Source organism: Rosa rugosa, chromosome 3, assembly GCF_958449725.1.
Source record: "Rosa rugosa chromosome 3, drRosRugo1.1, whole genome shotgun sequence".
Taxonomy (NCBI): domain Eukaryota; kingdom Viridiplantae; phylum Streptophyta; class Magnoliopsida; order Rosales; family Rosaceae; genus Rosa; species Rosa rugosa.
The window spans coordinates 13,648,854-13,660,892 of record NC_084822.1 but is presented as its reverse complement, the minus strand read 5'-3'; the positions used below and the strand labels follow the sequence as shown (position 1 = coordinate 13,660,892).

The following is a 12,039-nucleotide window of genomic DNA, read 5'->3' as shown; positions in this document are numbered from 1 at the left end:
AGTTGTGGGATTGATCATGTATGTTAAATCGAGTGTCACATGCATGTATTGTGAATGCTACTGAGTTTATTTCTCAGAGAATTATGCATGCAAAGTAGAATCATAGGAGGAAAAAAAAAAAACAGAATCATAGTTTTATTAATATTTCAGTCTGTTAATTGGAACTTGGAAGAATTTAGAATCAGAAAACAGGTCAAATGGCCCAAAAAGAAAAATGGGTAAAAATTGGAAAAAGCGTAAATGAAAAGTGGCCCCTACAGGTCTCGAACCTGTGAGCTTCGCGTTATTAGCACGACTCTTTAACCAGCTGAGCTAATAGGCCAGTTGATAAGCTGGACAAGAATTACCTACATGAGCAAAGAAGAAATGTGGTAGTGATAAGTATGAACAGACTAAAAAAGGCTCACTGGTGTGAATGGACTCAAATTGTTAGTATGACATGATGGCTGAAACTCTGTTTTCACTGGCAGTGACTCTGCTAAGAGGAACCCAAGCGGTCGAATGCTGGTCAACACCAAGTCAACTAGAAGAAGGTTCATTCCATTTCCATCTGAGCATTGGCAGCAACCCATTGAAACCCAGGAGCTCAATTTTGTTAATAGGAAATACTAATGCCAATTTTGTTTAATGCAAAATGACAGGCGGGTCCATATGTGTGGAGTACATATCAAGAGGTCTATGATGCAGCCATTCGTATGGGTTCAGCCATCAGAAGCGTTGGTGCCAATCCTGTAAGTCACACCTGTCCACTCATGAATTTATGTGTGTGTTTGTGTGTGTGTGTGTGACATTTTTAGGTGTATGTGTTATAGAGTTGATGTATAATAATGGTAGTGAGAATAGTAACTGTGAAATGGAAAAAGATTGCTTTTTTATATGTTTCAATGTTTGCAGGGAGATCGTTGTGGTATATACGGATCAAATTGCTCCCATTAATGGATTATTGCAATGGAGGTAATAATACTGTAATTCATTTATGTGCATATCTTGCTATGTGCATATCTTGCAAGAGACTAGAATGAAGAAATGCTATGTCGACCGTTAAGAGCCCATTTTTGTGACTGGTTGAAGTATTGAACAACTGAATCTGATACTGGGGACTGAATCTTATTAGAAAGATTGCGACTTTTCAGCCTTATGCTTATGGTTTTTTTTTTTCCTTTTCTTTTTTCTTTTTACAGGCCTGTAACAGCCATGCCATTACATATGTTCCACTTTATGACACCCTTGGTATGCTTGTTTTCTTTTTAAAGAATTTTTAGTGCATGTATCATTTTCCAGTGGCAGATAATGTACTCTAATGATGGTGGTTGAGTTTGAATAATTGTTCTAAATTGTCTTAACTTTTTCCTTTTCAAAATCGACCACTTCACCGTCGTTTATGAATCTGGATTGAGCAGTGTCCAGTGGCTGGCTACTGAATACTTGGTAGTTGTCTATTGGACTCTTCACAACAACTTAACGGTTCTGTTGGAAACTACTGAACAGTACCAAATGTTTGCTAGCTAGCCACAACAAAAGTTTAGTAGCCAACCACTAAACATGCCAAACTGTTTTTGAATTCTACAGGTATAAGGGGAAGGTTTGCGAAATTAAGTTGTGGGGGTCTAGGGAGAAAACTGGGAGGTGCATTTTCAGTTTCCCTTCAAATTTATTTGATTGACATTTCACGTTTGTGTTGCAGGTGCTAATGCAGTTGAGTTCATCATCAACCGTGCTGAAGTTTCAATAGCTTTTGTTCAAGAAAACAAAATCCCTGCTGTGAGTTATTTTCCAAACTATTCTGTCATTATCATAACTAGATATTTTTTTGAACTTTGAAGCCACTGATGTCTAATATTTCGATACTAGAACATTCATAATCCAAGTTTGTTGTAGTAAACATGATATGAATACAAAAACCAACTTGCCTTGTGCACTTCTTGGTTCCTTTCCTAATATGCACTCCGTTTATATAAATTTATTTTCCTCTCCTTTTCTTGCTTTGTAAGATCCTTACTTTGTAATTCTTTCTGCAGATTATATCATGCCTTCCAAACTGTTCTACGCATTTAAAAAGTTGATCATATACTATTTCCTTAAATACTTCAAATTTGAGGTCCAAGTTGTTAGGATTGTATCTAACATATACATCTGCGTTATTCAGCAATTGTCAGCTTCACAAATGTTTCTATCACTCAAAAGAAGGAAGCAGAAAAACTGGGGGTGTCTTGCTTTTCATGGGAAGAATTCTTTTAGTTGGTAACTTCTCAACACTGTTTTCTCATATAAGTTATTGTTTTCAGTAAAGGATTGGCCATTAACTTTCAACAATATAAAATCATCTATTATGTTCTCAGGGAAATTCAGATTGTGAACTACCTCCAAAATGGAGGACTGCTGTTTGCACAATAATTTATACCAGTGGAACAACTGGAGAACCAAAAGGCGTAATCGTTACTAATGCAGCATTAATATCAGAAGTATTTTCAACAGACCATATACTTTTCCTAAAAGATAGAGTGGTAAATAACTTCTCACAGTTAACATCTTCAATTTTTTAGCTTTTTAGCACATTCTATCTTTATGTTTCTGAATTAATGCTTATTCTGCCTACATATATATATATATATATATATATATATATATAATAAAAGGCAGGATAGCTCTTGTAACTTGTCATGAGTTGTTTGGGGTGCAATCTGGTGATTAATTTTCACCATGTCCTGTACCTATGTTTGGTCTATTGCACTGTTTGGAAGCATAAATGTACCTTGTTTATATGTTTGAGGCAAATAAACTTGCAGAGAACATGTTTTGGTCATGGAGATTTAGTAGTTTTGTCCCTGAAAAGGCCATTAATTTTGTTCTGGATTTTGTAGCATTATCAACATGAAATTATTAATTTCAACTTACCAACGTCAACCTCTGTCCAATGTGATTGCCGTTGGACTTGCAGGATGTCAGGTTTTTACCGGACGACCTTCAGGAACTAAGGCCTACTATGTTTTGTGCGGTTCCTTGCGTTTATGATCGTATATACACTGGTAAAATAGATTCATCAATTTGAACTGTATACATGTATGTCCTTGAATTTAATTGTTGTTAATATTTGGCTTAATTTTTGTTTCCGAAGGTAATGTTAGTAAAGTTTCATCCGGTGGTGTGCTGAAGAAGAACCTTTTCCAGTATGCATATAACTAGTACGTCTCACTAAGACCTCCTGTTTTGTTAGCATTTTTGTATTCCTACCATAAACTAATTAATATTTGTATGGCAGCAAGTTGGCAAATATGGAGAAGGGTCTACCACAAGAAAAAGCGGCACCTCTCTTGGACAAGCTTGTGTTTCACAAGGTCAGTCATTCTATCCTTCACCTTTCTATTATCGAAATAGCTGGTTTTACATCGTTACTTCTATTTTATGTGTTACATTCTAATAAACTGTGTTATTTGTGGCAGATAAAACAGGCACTAGGAGGACGAGTTTGTATAATGTTGTCTGGTGCTGCGCCTTTGCCCAGGCATGTGGAGGAATTTTTGAGGGTCACCAGCTGCAGCACTTTATCACAAGGATATGGTATGGTTGACCGAAAACACTTTATCACAGGAAAAAGAATAAATTTAAACTCTCCCAAGGTGAATATGTTGCTGTGGAAAGCATTGAAACCAGATACTTGCAATGCCCCCTTATCACATCGGTTTGTTGCTAACTTCTGTATTCTACTTGTATGATAAATAACAGGACTTATCTTTAATTCATCAATAAATGAATTTGTGTTCCTCTTTGTGCCAGTGTCCTCCACCCTTCTCTCATGTTTTGTGAAGTTACAGACAGATATCTTAACATCTTAACTTTCATCTGGTCGGCAGATATGGGTTTATGAGAACAGCTTCGAGTCATTTCTTGTTGCTGACAAAAAGGCCTTGGAGCCTTGGAGGACTGGGCAGCTGAGCATCATTTGACTGATGACTACAAATCATTGTGTCAAAATCCGAAGGCAAGAAAATTCATTTTGGATGAGCTCAATAGTATGGGTCAGAAACAGCAAGTATGTGCTCCATCCCTGTTTCATGCTGTGTTGCTTAAGTTTATTCAATCTGATTTAAAAGACATTTACGCTTCAGCTTCAAGGGTTTGAGTTGTTAAAAGCAGTTCATTTGGAACCAAACCCCTCATGACTCCAACTTTCAAATTGAAAAGACCGCAATTACTCAAATATTACAAGGTATGATTTTCTGCATAGATAAGAAAAGGTTGGAACTCTGATAAGTTAATTCTAAATATGTATGTTGAATTACATCATCTGCAGGACCAAGTTGAAAAACTTTATAGTGAAGCAAAGGGTGGAAAAGTATAAGAACAGAGCTGCAAGCAACTATTGGATAAATCTCGCTACATCACTTTCCCAAAATTTCGATTGCCTGCTCTTTCGTTGATGAAAAACTACATATGACTGTAAAAGAATATATAGCCGGGATTTACCCATATTGACCTTTGTTCTAAGTTTGTGTAGAGATAAGTAGAGATCATATGAAATTTTCATATTTATTCTTTCATCCGAGATAAAATATTTCATGTTTATTCTAGAATTCGTGCTGGTCCCAAATGTCGTGCTTGCACTTAACGAGGAGGTGCAATATTCAGCAGTTCGGATGATGAAAGTAGTGTGCTACAATGCTACTCACTATTGAAGTGATTAAAAGTTTAAAACCATACGGGGAAGGCCAACTGATTCTCTCTCTCTCTCTCTCCCGTTCTTTGGGGACAACTTCCAAAGCTTAAGGTCAAAATTAACAAAAGACTTGGCATGAAGTCCAAGAAATTATGTTCTGATGATGAAATTAGTGTGGTTTTCCTGTTCAGTCGAAGAAACAATGCATGAAGTAAATCGCAGTTGCTTCCACCGGTCGATATACAAATGTGTCCTCTCTCATTTTACCAAACTCTCAATAACCAATCTCACTTGGTTGTCATGTTCTTTCTTCATTCTTTTACAGTTTTATCTCTAAATCCAATAGCTAGTCGGTGACAACTGGCAATTTCATCTACCTATCAAACCAAACCAATAATTACATTGGCAAAATATCTCTCACTCATTATAAGATGCTCTTTCGGTGGTGACGACTGATCGGTCCTCTACCTTTACCTTTTCTTCTTTTCTTGGTAGCTTCGCTTCATCTACAGCAAAAAATGTGATCAGCGCGAGCCTCGTCCTCTTCTGCTTTTTCCACCCGTTCGTTCACATACAATGTGTTACTGTTTTTTTCACGTGTGAAAATGCAATGCTCTTTCGGTAGTTTCGTTTCATCTTACACGCCCTTTACCTTTTCTTCTTCTTCTTCTTCTTCTTCTTCTCTTGGTAGTTTCGTTTCATCTTACGCGGCCTTGACTTCACATTGACGTTGATCGAAGCTAGCAGGAAACTGTGATCACCTGTACCTACTTTTGAGAGCCTCTTCCTCTTCTGCTCATTCTTCATTCCATCAGCGAGCTGTGCGTGAAATCAAACAAAAAGCTAGATTCGATGGCCATCCAATTGAGAGCTTCTTCTTCTCTCTCTGCTTCTTCCACCGGTTCCTGGAGACATGATGTGTTTCTGAGTTTCAGAGGCGAGGATACACGCTACAATTTTACAGATCATTTGCACATAAATTTGGTTCGAAGGGGGATCATCACTTTCATAGATGATAATCTTACAAGAGGAGAAGAAATATCACAAGCACTTCTCCAAGCCATTGAAGGATCAAAGCTCTCTCTCATTGTGTTCTCTGAAAACTATGCATCCTCAAAGTGGTGTTTGGATGAACTGGTTCATATCCTTGAATGTAGAAGATCAAAGAACCAAATGGTTTGGCCAATCTTTTACAAAGTGGATCCATCGAACGTAAGACACCAAAGAGGCACATTTGGTGAGGCACTTGCAGAGCATGAACGTAGATTCAAAGATGACAGAACAGACAAGGTGGTAAGATGGAGAGCAGCTCTTTCAGAAGCAGCAAATTTATCTGGGTGGCATTTCTGGGACGGGTATATTCTAGTTTCCTATATATTCGTTTGTCATAAAATATGCATTACTTGTTCCACCTTTGCTTTTTTAAGCTTGTATGAGTATTAAATCTTTGCTTTTTATTTTGAAAACCATTGGTAAGGGATTTTATTTTTTATTAAACGTTTCATTTAATTTTAACTCCGCAGGTATGAATCTAAATTTATTGATGGAATTATTGAAGAGATTTCTGCACAAGTAATAAAACAAACCCCTTTGAATGTGGCAAAGTTTCCAGTCGGGATAGAATCTCGTGTACAAGACATGCTTGAACGCTTAGATGTTGGGGGAAGTGATGTACGCATGGTAGGGATATGGGGAAGTGGTGGAATAGGGAAGACAACAATTGCTAAAGCTGTTTACAACTCAATTGCTAATGAGTTTGAAGATAGTTGCTTTTTGGAAAAAGTTAGAGAATGTTCAATGCCACATGAAGGTCTAGTCAACCTACAAAACAGTATTCTTTTTAAGATTTTAAGGGGCACAGAATTGAAAGTACTGAATGCTGATCAAGGAATTACTTTGTTGAGCGAAAGGTTGAGATATAAAAGGATTCTTTTAGTTCTTGACGATGTGGATCAATTGGACCAGTTAGACAAATTAGCTGGGGGACTAGATTGGTTTCACAGTGGCAGTAGAGTTATAATAACAACAAGAGATAAGCATTTGTTGATCACTCATCAAGTGAATCAAATATACGAGGCCCGGAGTCTAGATCATCATGAAGCTTGTGAGCTCTTCAGTTCAATTGCCTTCAAGAATAAGAGAATTTTAGATGACAATGAGAAGCACTTAGTTGGCACTATTGTTAGATATGCTCAAGGCCTTCCGTTAGCCCTGGTAGTTTTGGGTTCACATCTATGTGGTAGACCGGTACATAAATGGCAAGCTATGCTAGATGGTTTTAAAAGAAATCTTCCCGAAGGCATTCAAGGTATTCTCAAAGTTAGTTATGATGGATTGGAAAAAATAGTGAAAGAAGTTTTCCTCGACATTGCTTGTTTCTTCAAAGGTTGGAAGACAAATGATGTGATACAGATACTAGAAGGTTGTGACCGCAACAACCCCACGCATAGTATTGAAGTTCTTGAAGAAAAGGCCCTCATAAATGATGTATATGGTTGTATTTGCATGCATGATTTGCTAGAAGAGATGGGAAAAGATATAGTTAAGCAAGAGTCTACAGAGCCTGGAAAGCGTAGTAGATTGTGGTATCACAAGGATGTACAGGACGTTCTAACAGAAAACACGGTACGTAGTTCCCATATGTCTAAATACACACACACACACACACACAAATGAGTCAAGTCAGGTGATTCTCTATGTGTGTAGTTTGTTCCAATTCGATAACCAATATCCGGGTAATATGTATTATATGATTTTTTTTTGAATTCTTAAAGAAAGAATAAAACTCAAAATACTTGCATTTTATTATCTAAGTACTCATTTTGCTAATACAATTGCCTTTTTCATACTAGGGAACAAGTAATATTGAAGGCATAATGATAAAAATGCGTACAATAGATGAGATACGCTTGAGTCCTGAATGCTTCAAAGAGATGAGAAATCTTAAAATTTTTATAAACGTCAATGGACGGTTTTGTGGAAAGGTTGATTATTATCCGAATCATTTGCGGTTACTTGATTACCGTGACTGCCCACTACAATCTTTGCCCTCTGATTTTAATATGAAGAATCTGGTTCAACTTAATATGCCTTGCAGCCGCATCTCACGTTTTGGAGAAGGATTCAAGGTATTTATAAATTTTCAGGAGTTTACTTTATGGCAAAAATATCACTTTGGTCATCGAACTATGGCTCACTCGACACTTTGGTCATCCAACTTTTAAAAACTTCATTTTGGTCATCGAACTATATCATCGCATATCACTTTGGTCATTCCATTTGTTTTCTCTGTTAACTCCAAGGGTATTTTGGAGATTTAAAGGTTTACTCGCTATTTTTATAACTTAATCCAACTTTTCCCGCCTAAACATAAAACTTCATCCAATTTTTCCAACTTTTCCCACATTTTATAATTCCTCGATTTATTAAATCAATATTTTTCTTCCTCTTATGTTCCCTCACTTTGAATCATTCTCTGACTCGATTATTTTTCTCTATTGTATGCTTTGATTACTGATGATGAATGCATGAATAAAAGGAGGGAAAAGTTGGCAAAATTGGATGAAGTTTTATGTTTAGGCGGGGAAAATTGGATTAAGTTATAAAAATGGCGGGTAAAACATTTCATCTCCAAAATACCCCTAGAGTTAACAGAGAAAATGGAGAAAACTGACGGAATGACTAAAGTGATATACGGTGATATAGTTCGATGACCAAAATGAAGTTTTTAAAAGTTGGATAACCAAAGTGTCGAGCAACCTATAGTTCGATGACCAAAGTGATATTTCTCCCTTACTTTATTAAAATCTTTACACCTTACCAATTTTTCATTTTCCATTTGATTTTTTTTTTTTTTTTTGGTATGACAGAGTATGAAAAATCTGAAATCCTTAAATTTAAGGGAATGTAGATTCCTAGCACAAAGCCCAGACCTGTCTGGAAGCCCAAACTTAGAGTTCCTGGATCTAAGTAGGTGTAAAAGGTTAAAGGAGGTTCACTCTTCGGTTGGATCCCTCGAAAAGCTTGTTCGCCTGAATCTTGAGAATTGCTATGAGCTTGAGAGGCTACCTGAAAAAGTCAACTGGAGATCCCTGAAAGACATTATTCTTCACTATTGCTTAAGGCTGGAGAGTTTCCCTGAAATTGTGGGAGAGATGAAATACATGACATCCTTGAGTCTATCCAACACTGGCATCAAAGCATTGCCTTCATCCATTGGATATCTAATTAACCTTCAATGGTTGAGCTTACGTTCTTGTAGAAACCTCACAGATCTACCTTGCAGCATCTATGAATTGCAAAATCTGGAGAAGGTTGGTTTGTACGAGTGCCCAAAACTCGTAACATTCCCAAAAAAGGTGGACTCTGAAGTGCTTCCAACTTACTCAAAGGTTTCACATGACAACCGTGACACTGAATTCAATTCGGCGCTTCCTTGGCTACATCAATTCTGGGCGATTGGATGCAATTTGTCTAATATTGATTTCCTCGCATCCCTTGATTGTGCATCCACTTTAGATGACCTTAGTTTATCAAGAAGCCCCATTGTAATTCTTCCCGAATGCATCATCAACAAATTTGTCAACTTGTCGAGACTCTGTTTGAGATACTGCACGAGGCTTGTAGAAATTCCAGAGCTTCCACCAAGTATTGTCTGTTTGGATGTGAGCAATTGCGTATCATTGGAAAGAATTTCAAAGTTGTCAAACATTTTGGAGCGTAAAGAGTCACAAATTATGATTGAGGAGATGGACTTGACTAATTGCTGGAGACTCTGTCAAAATTTGGTTGAGATGGCAAACAAGGATGATGATGAGGTGGACGCTGATCTCTTCTCTCGATTCCTATGTTCTCAGCAATCCAAGTTCACAATTAGATTTCCAGTTCCAAGAAGGGAGGTTCCAAAGTGGTTCAGCTGTCAAATGGATTCCAAGGGGCATCGACGGTTTGAATTTTGTATTGAAACACTTGCAAATTTCAAATGGGACAACACAGGATTGGCTCTCTGTGTTGCTGTTGATCAAAAGCTGCGAGATCTGCCTTGGACTTTTTGCTCTTTTGATGTCCATATTCACATCAATGATGTACGTGTTTCAAAACTCTTCCCCCAGTTGGTTGATTCAACAGAGTCGAATCATGTGTGGCTGCACTATGTTCCCTTCCTTGAAATGTGGCGAGTTGGTTATATGCGTCCATTGCCCCCCTTTACGTGCCGAGTCATTATTTATCAACGGTCAGCTTTTTATGCGTCCATAAAAAGCTGTGGTGTCCACCTTGTAATGCCACCCAATGAAGACGTTTCTAGGAAGCTAATCCGTGCAGAGAACCTCACCAGTGAACTTTCTCATGATGAAGTTTATAAGGTATCGTTTCCTTTTGTGAAAATTTCCTCATTTCAGAGATAATATGTGACATTTGCAGTAAAACGGAGGACTGACATCTGAACAAAAATTGCTATTGCAGTAATCCTGGAACAATTATCGCCCCAAACAGAGGACTGACTGCAAAGAATTATATACTGATGCACAAGTGCACAACTGGAGAACGAAAAGCTGTAATTATTACTACTGCAGCATAGCATTGTCTATGGACCAGTGTGACGAATACAGGTTTACATTTTCAAATTCTCTCTTTCTTTGATATCTTTGGAGTTTCAAAATTGGTTTGTAATATCAACTCTTTGTTGGCATTCTCCATATGTGTGGATAGAGTTGAACTAGTTTACCAAGCCTGGTTCCATGTAACTAAAAAAATGCAAAATTGCATCAGTGAGAGGAATATTAAATTTGTAATTTAGAAGCTTGATCTAGTGCACTAAATCTACTTAACTAAACTCATCGATGAACTTGTTGACGTTTTCTCTTCCGATAGCCAATCTCAAGGTCTTTCTATTTTCTGAGTTTATAGCATCATTTTCTGAATTTATTTCCTCATTCAAGAAGTAAAGAGTTTAGATCATGATTGTTTCAATCAATCACCATGCCAAACATATATTTACGGTGTCTGATTAGAGTGATATTTACTTGAAGGCATGATTTAAGATATGGAAATCAAGTTTATTCACATGCATTGTCCAATTAATGCAGTGTAATTACAATGATTTTTTTCTTTCATTTTATCAGTTTCTTGTTCAGTTACCACTCACCACTACATTATATTGAACTTGAGAAATATCTATCCTTTGTTTTTGTTATTGTAAAATTTATGCATGCCTTAATTTGTTCCTGCAGGTAATTAAATATAGTTTCCTCTAGTGGAACCATACACTGTTCCAATATGCATACAACTTTGCCAGCTCGTCAGTTGAAATTTTGCATTTGCATGTTCATTGGCAGTCCTATTCTGAGATACCGAAAGGTTTAAATAACAAGAAGCTGGGATATCAGAAGAAAGGTCTTTCAAAAGACGAAGCACCACCTTGCCTGCACAAGCTTGACTTTACAAAGGTAAGTAATTCTGTCCTTCATCATTCCATTATTTGAAGTAGCTGGTTTTACATTCAAACAATGTGTTGCTTTCTTTTTTTAAGAACACACAATACAAGAAATATGGAAACTGAGAATGTGGTGTCCCAATTGTCGTATTTGTTTACTAATTTGCTTGCCTGCATCTCAAAATATCAATCACAATCTACACAAAATGGATTTGTTGCTTTGCATATTATATGTCTTTGTGGTCAAATGTATTTTCAAAGCAACCAGCCTCTTCCAACTTTACCTCAGAATCCAAAAATTTTCCCTTCAGAAAAGCAGGTATTGGAAACTATGAGTAGAGGGAATTGCTTTAATGCTATGTATGGGTTACAATAGAACAAATGCATCTAATATTCACTTGTACCCTGTATATGGGCATAACAAAGATGCAGATGCTATTGGTCATACTTGGTCCTTACTGGACCTTTGTACTTGTATTTTAATAATGTGTTACTAGTCCTGAACTGTGATAAAATCTAAGACTACTTAATTTCAATCAAGATTCTCTAAGAGAGGAAACTGAGAGATGATGGTGATTCGAGAGTTTTGAAGTATAATGAAACTCAGATCTCTAGCTACTTAATGAGTTAATGAAATAATGATCTAAATTTGTCGAGAATTGAAGGACAATATTTCAGGGACATCGTTGTGGTATATATAAATCAAATTTCTTCCAGTGGCTTATTGCAATGGAGGTACGTAATACTGTATCTCTGAGTTTCAGATATATGCATATCATGCAAGACACTTGAATGAAGAAGCTCTGTCGGTGAGTGTGAAAGTGGTTGGGAAGAAGGTACCACCATTTTCATTTGAGCAATAGCAACAACCCATTGAAACCCAGAGCTCAATGACTGGCGGGTTCAGCAATCAGAAACCGCAGTCTCAATCTTGTAAATCGAAGTCCCTAAC

The 12,039-nt window shown here is 37.0% G+C and overlaps 1 protein-coding gene, 1 long non-coding RNA gene and 1 pseudogene across 2 annotated transcripts; all 3 read left to right on the top strand.

Moving 5' to 3' along the window:
* Positions 1-12,039, top strand: part of LOC133737273 (probable CoA ligase CCL6) — a 256,961-nt pseudogene that overhangs the window by 88,345 nt on the left and 156,577 nt on the right.
* Positions 3,262-4,485, top strand: LOC133740651 (uncharacterized). Its single transcript, XR_009861352.1, has 5 exons — positions 3,262-3,335; positions 3,441-3,679; positions 3,852-4,030; positions 4,107-4,207; positions 4,292-4,485. It is a non-coding gene; the product is annotated as an uncharacterized LOC133740651 (long non-coding RNA).
* LOC133740638 (disease resistance protein RPV1-like) lies at positions 5,269-10,824 on the top strand. The gene is made up of 5 exons (XM_062168580.1): positions 5,269-6,009; positions 6,178-7,279; positions 7,507-7,782; positions 8,524-10,017; positions 10,118-10,824. Exons 1-5 carry the CDS (start codon positions 5,507-5,509, stop codon positions 10,118-10,120), a joined length of 3,378 nt encoding a protein of 1,125 aa, XP_062024564.1. The 5' UTR covers positions 5,269-5,506; the 3' UTR covers positions 10,121-10,824.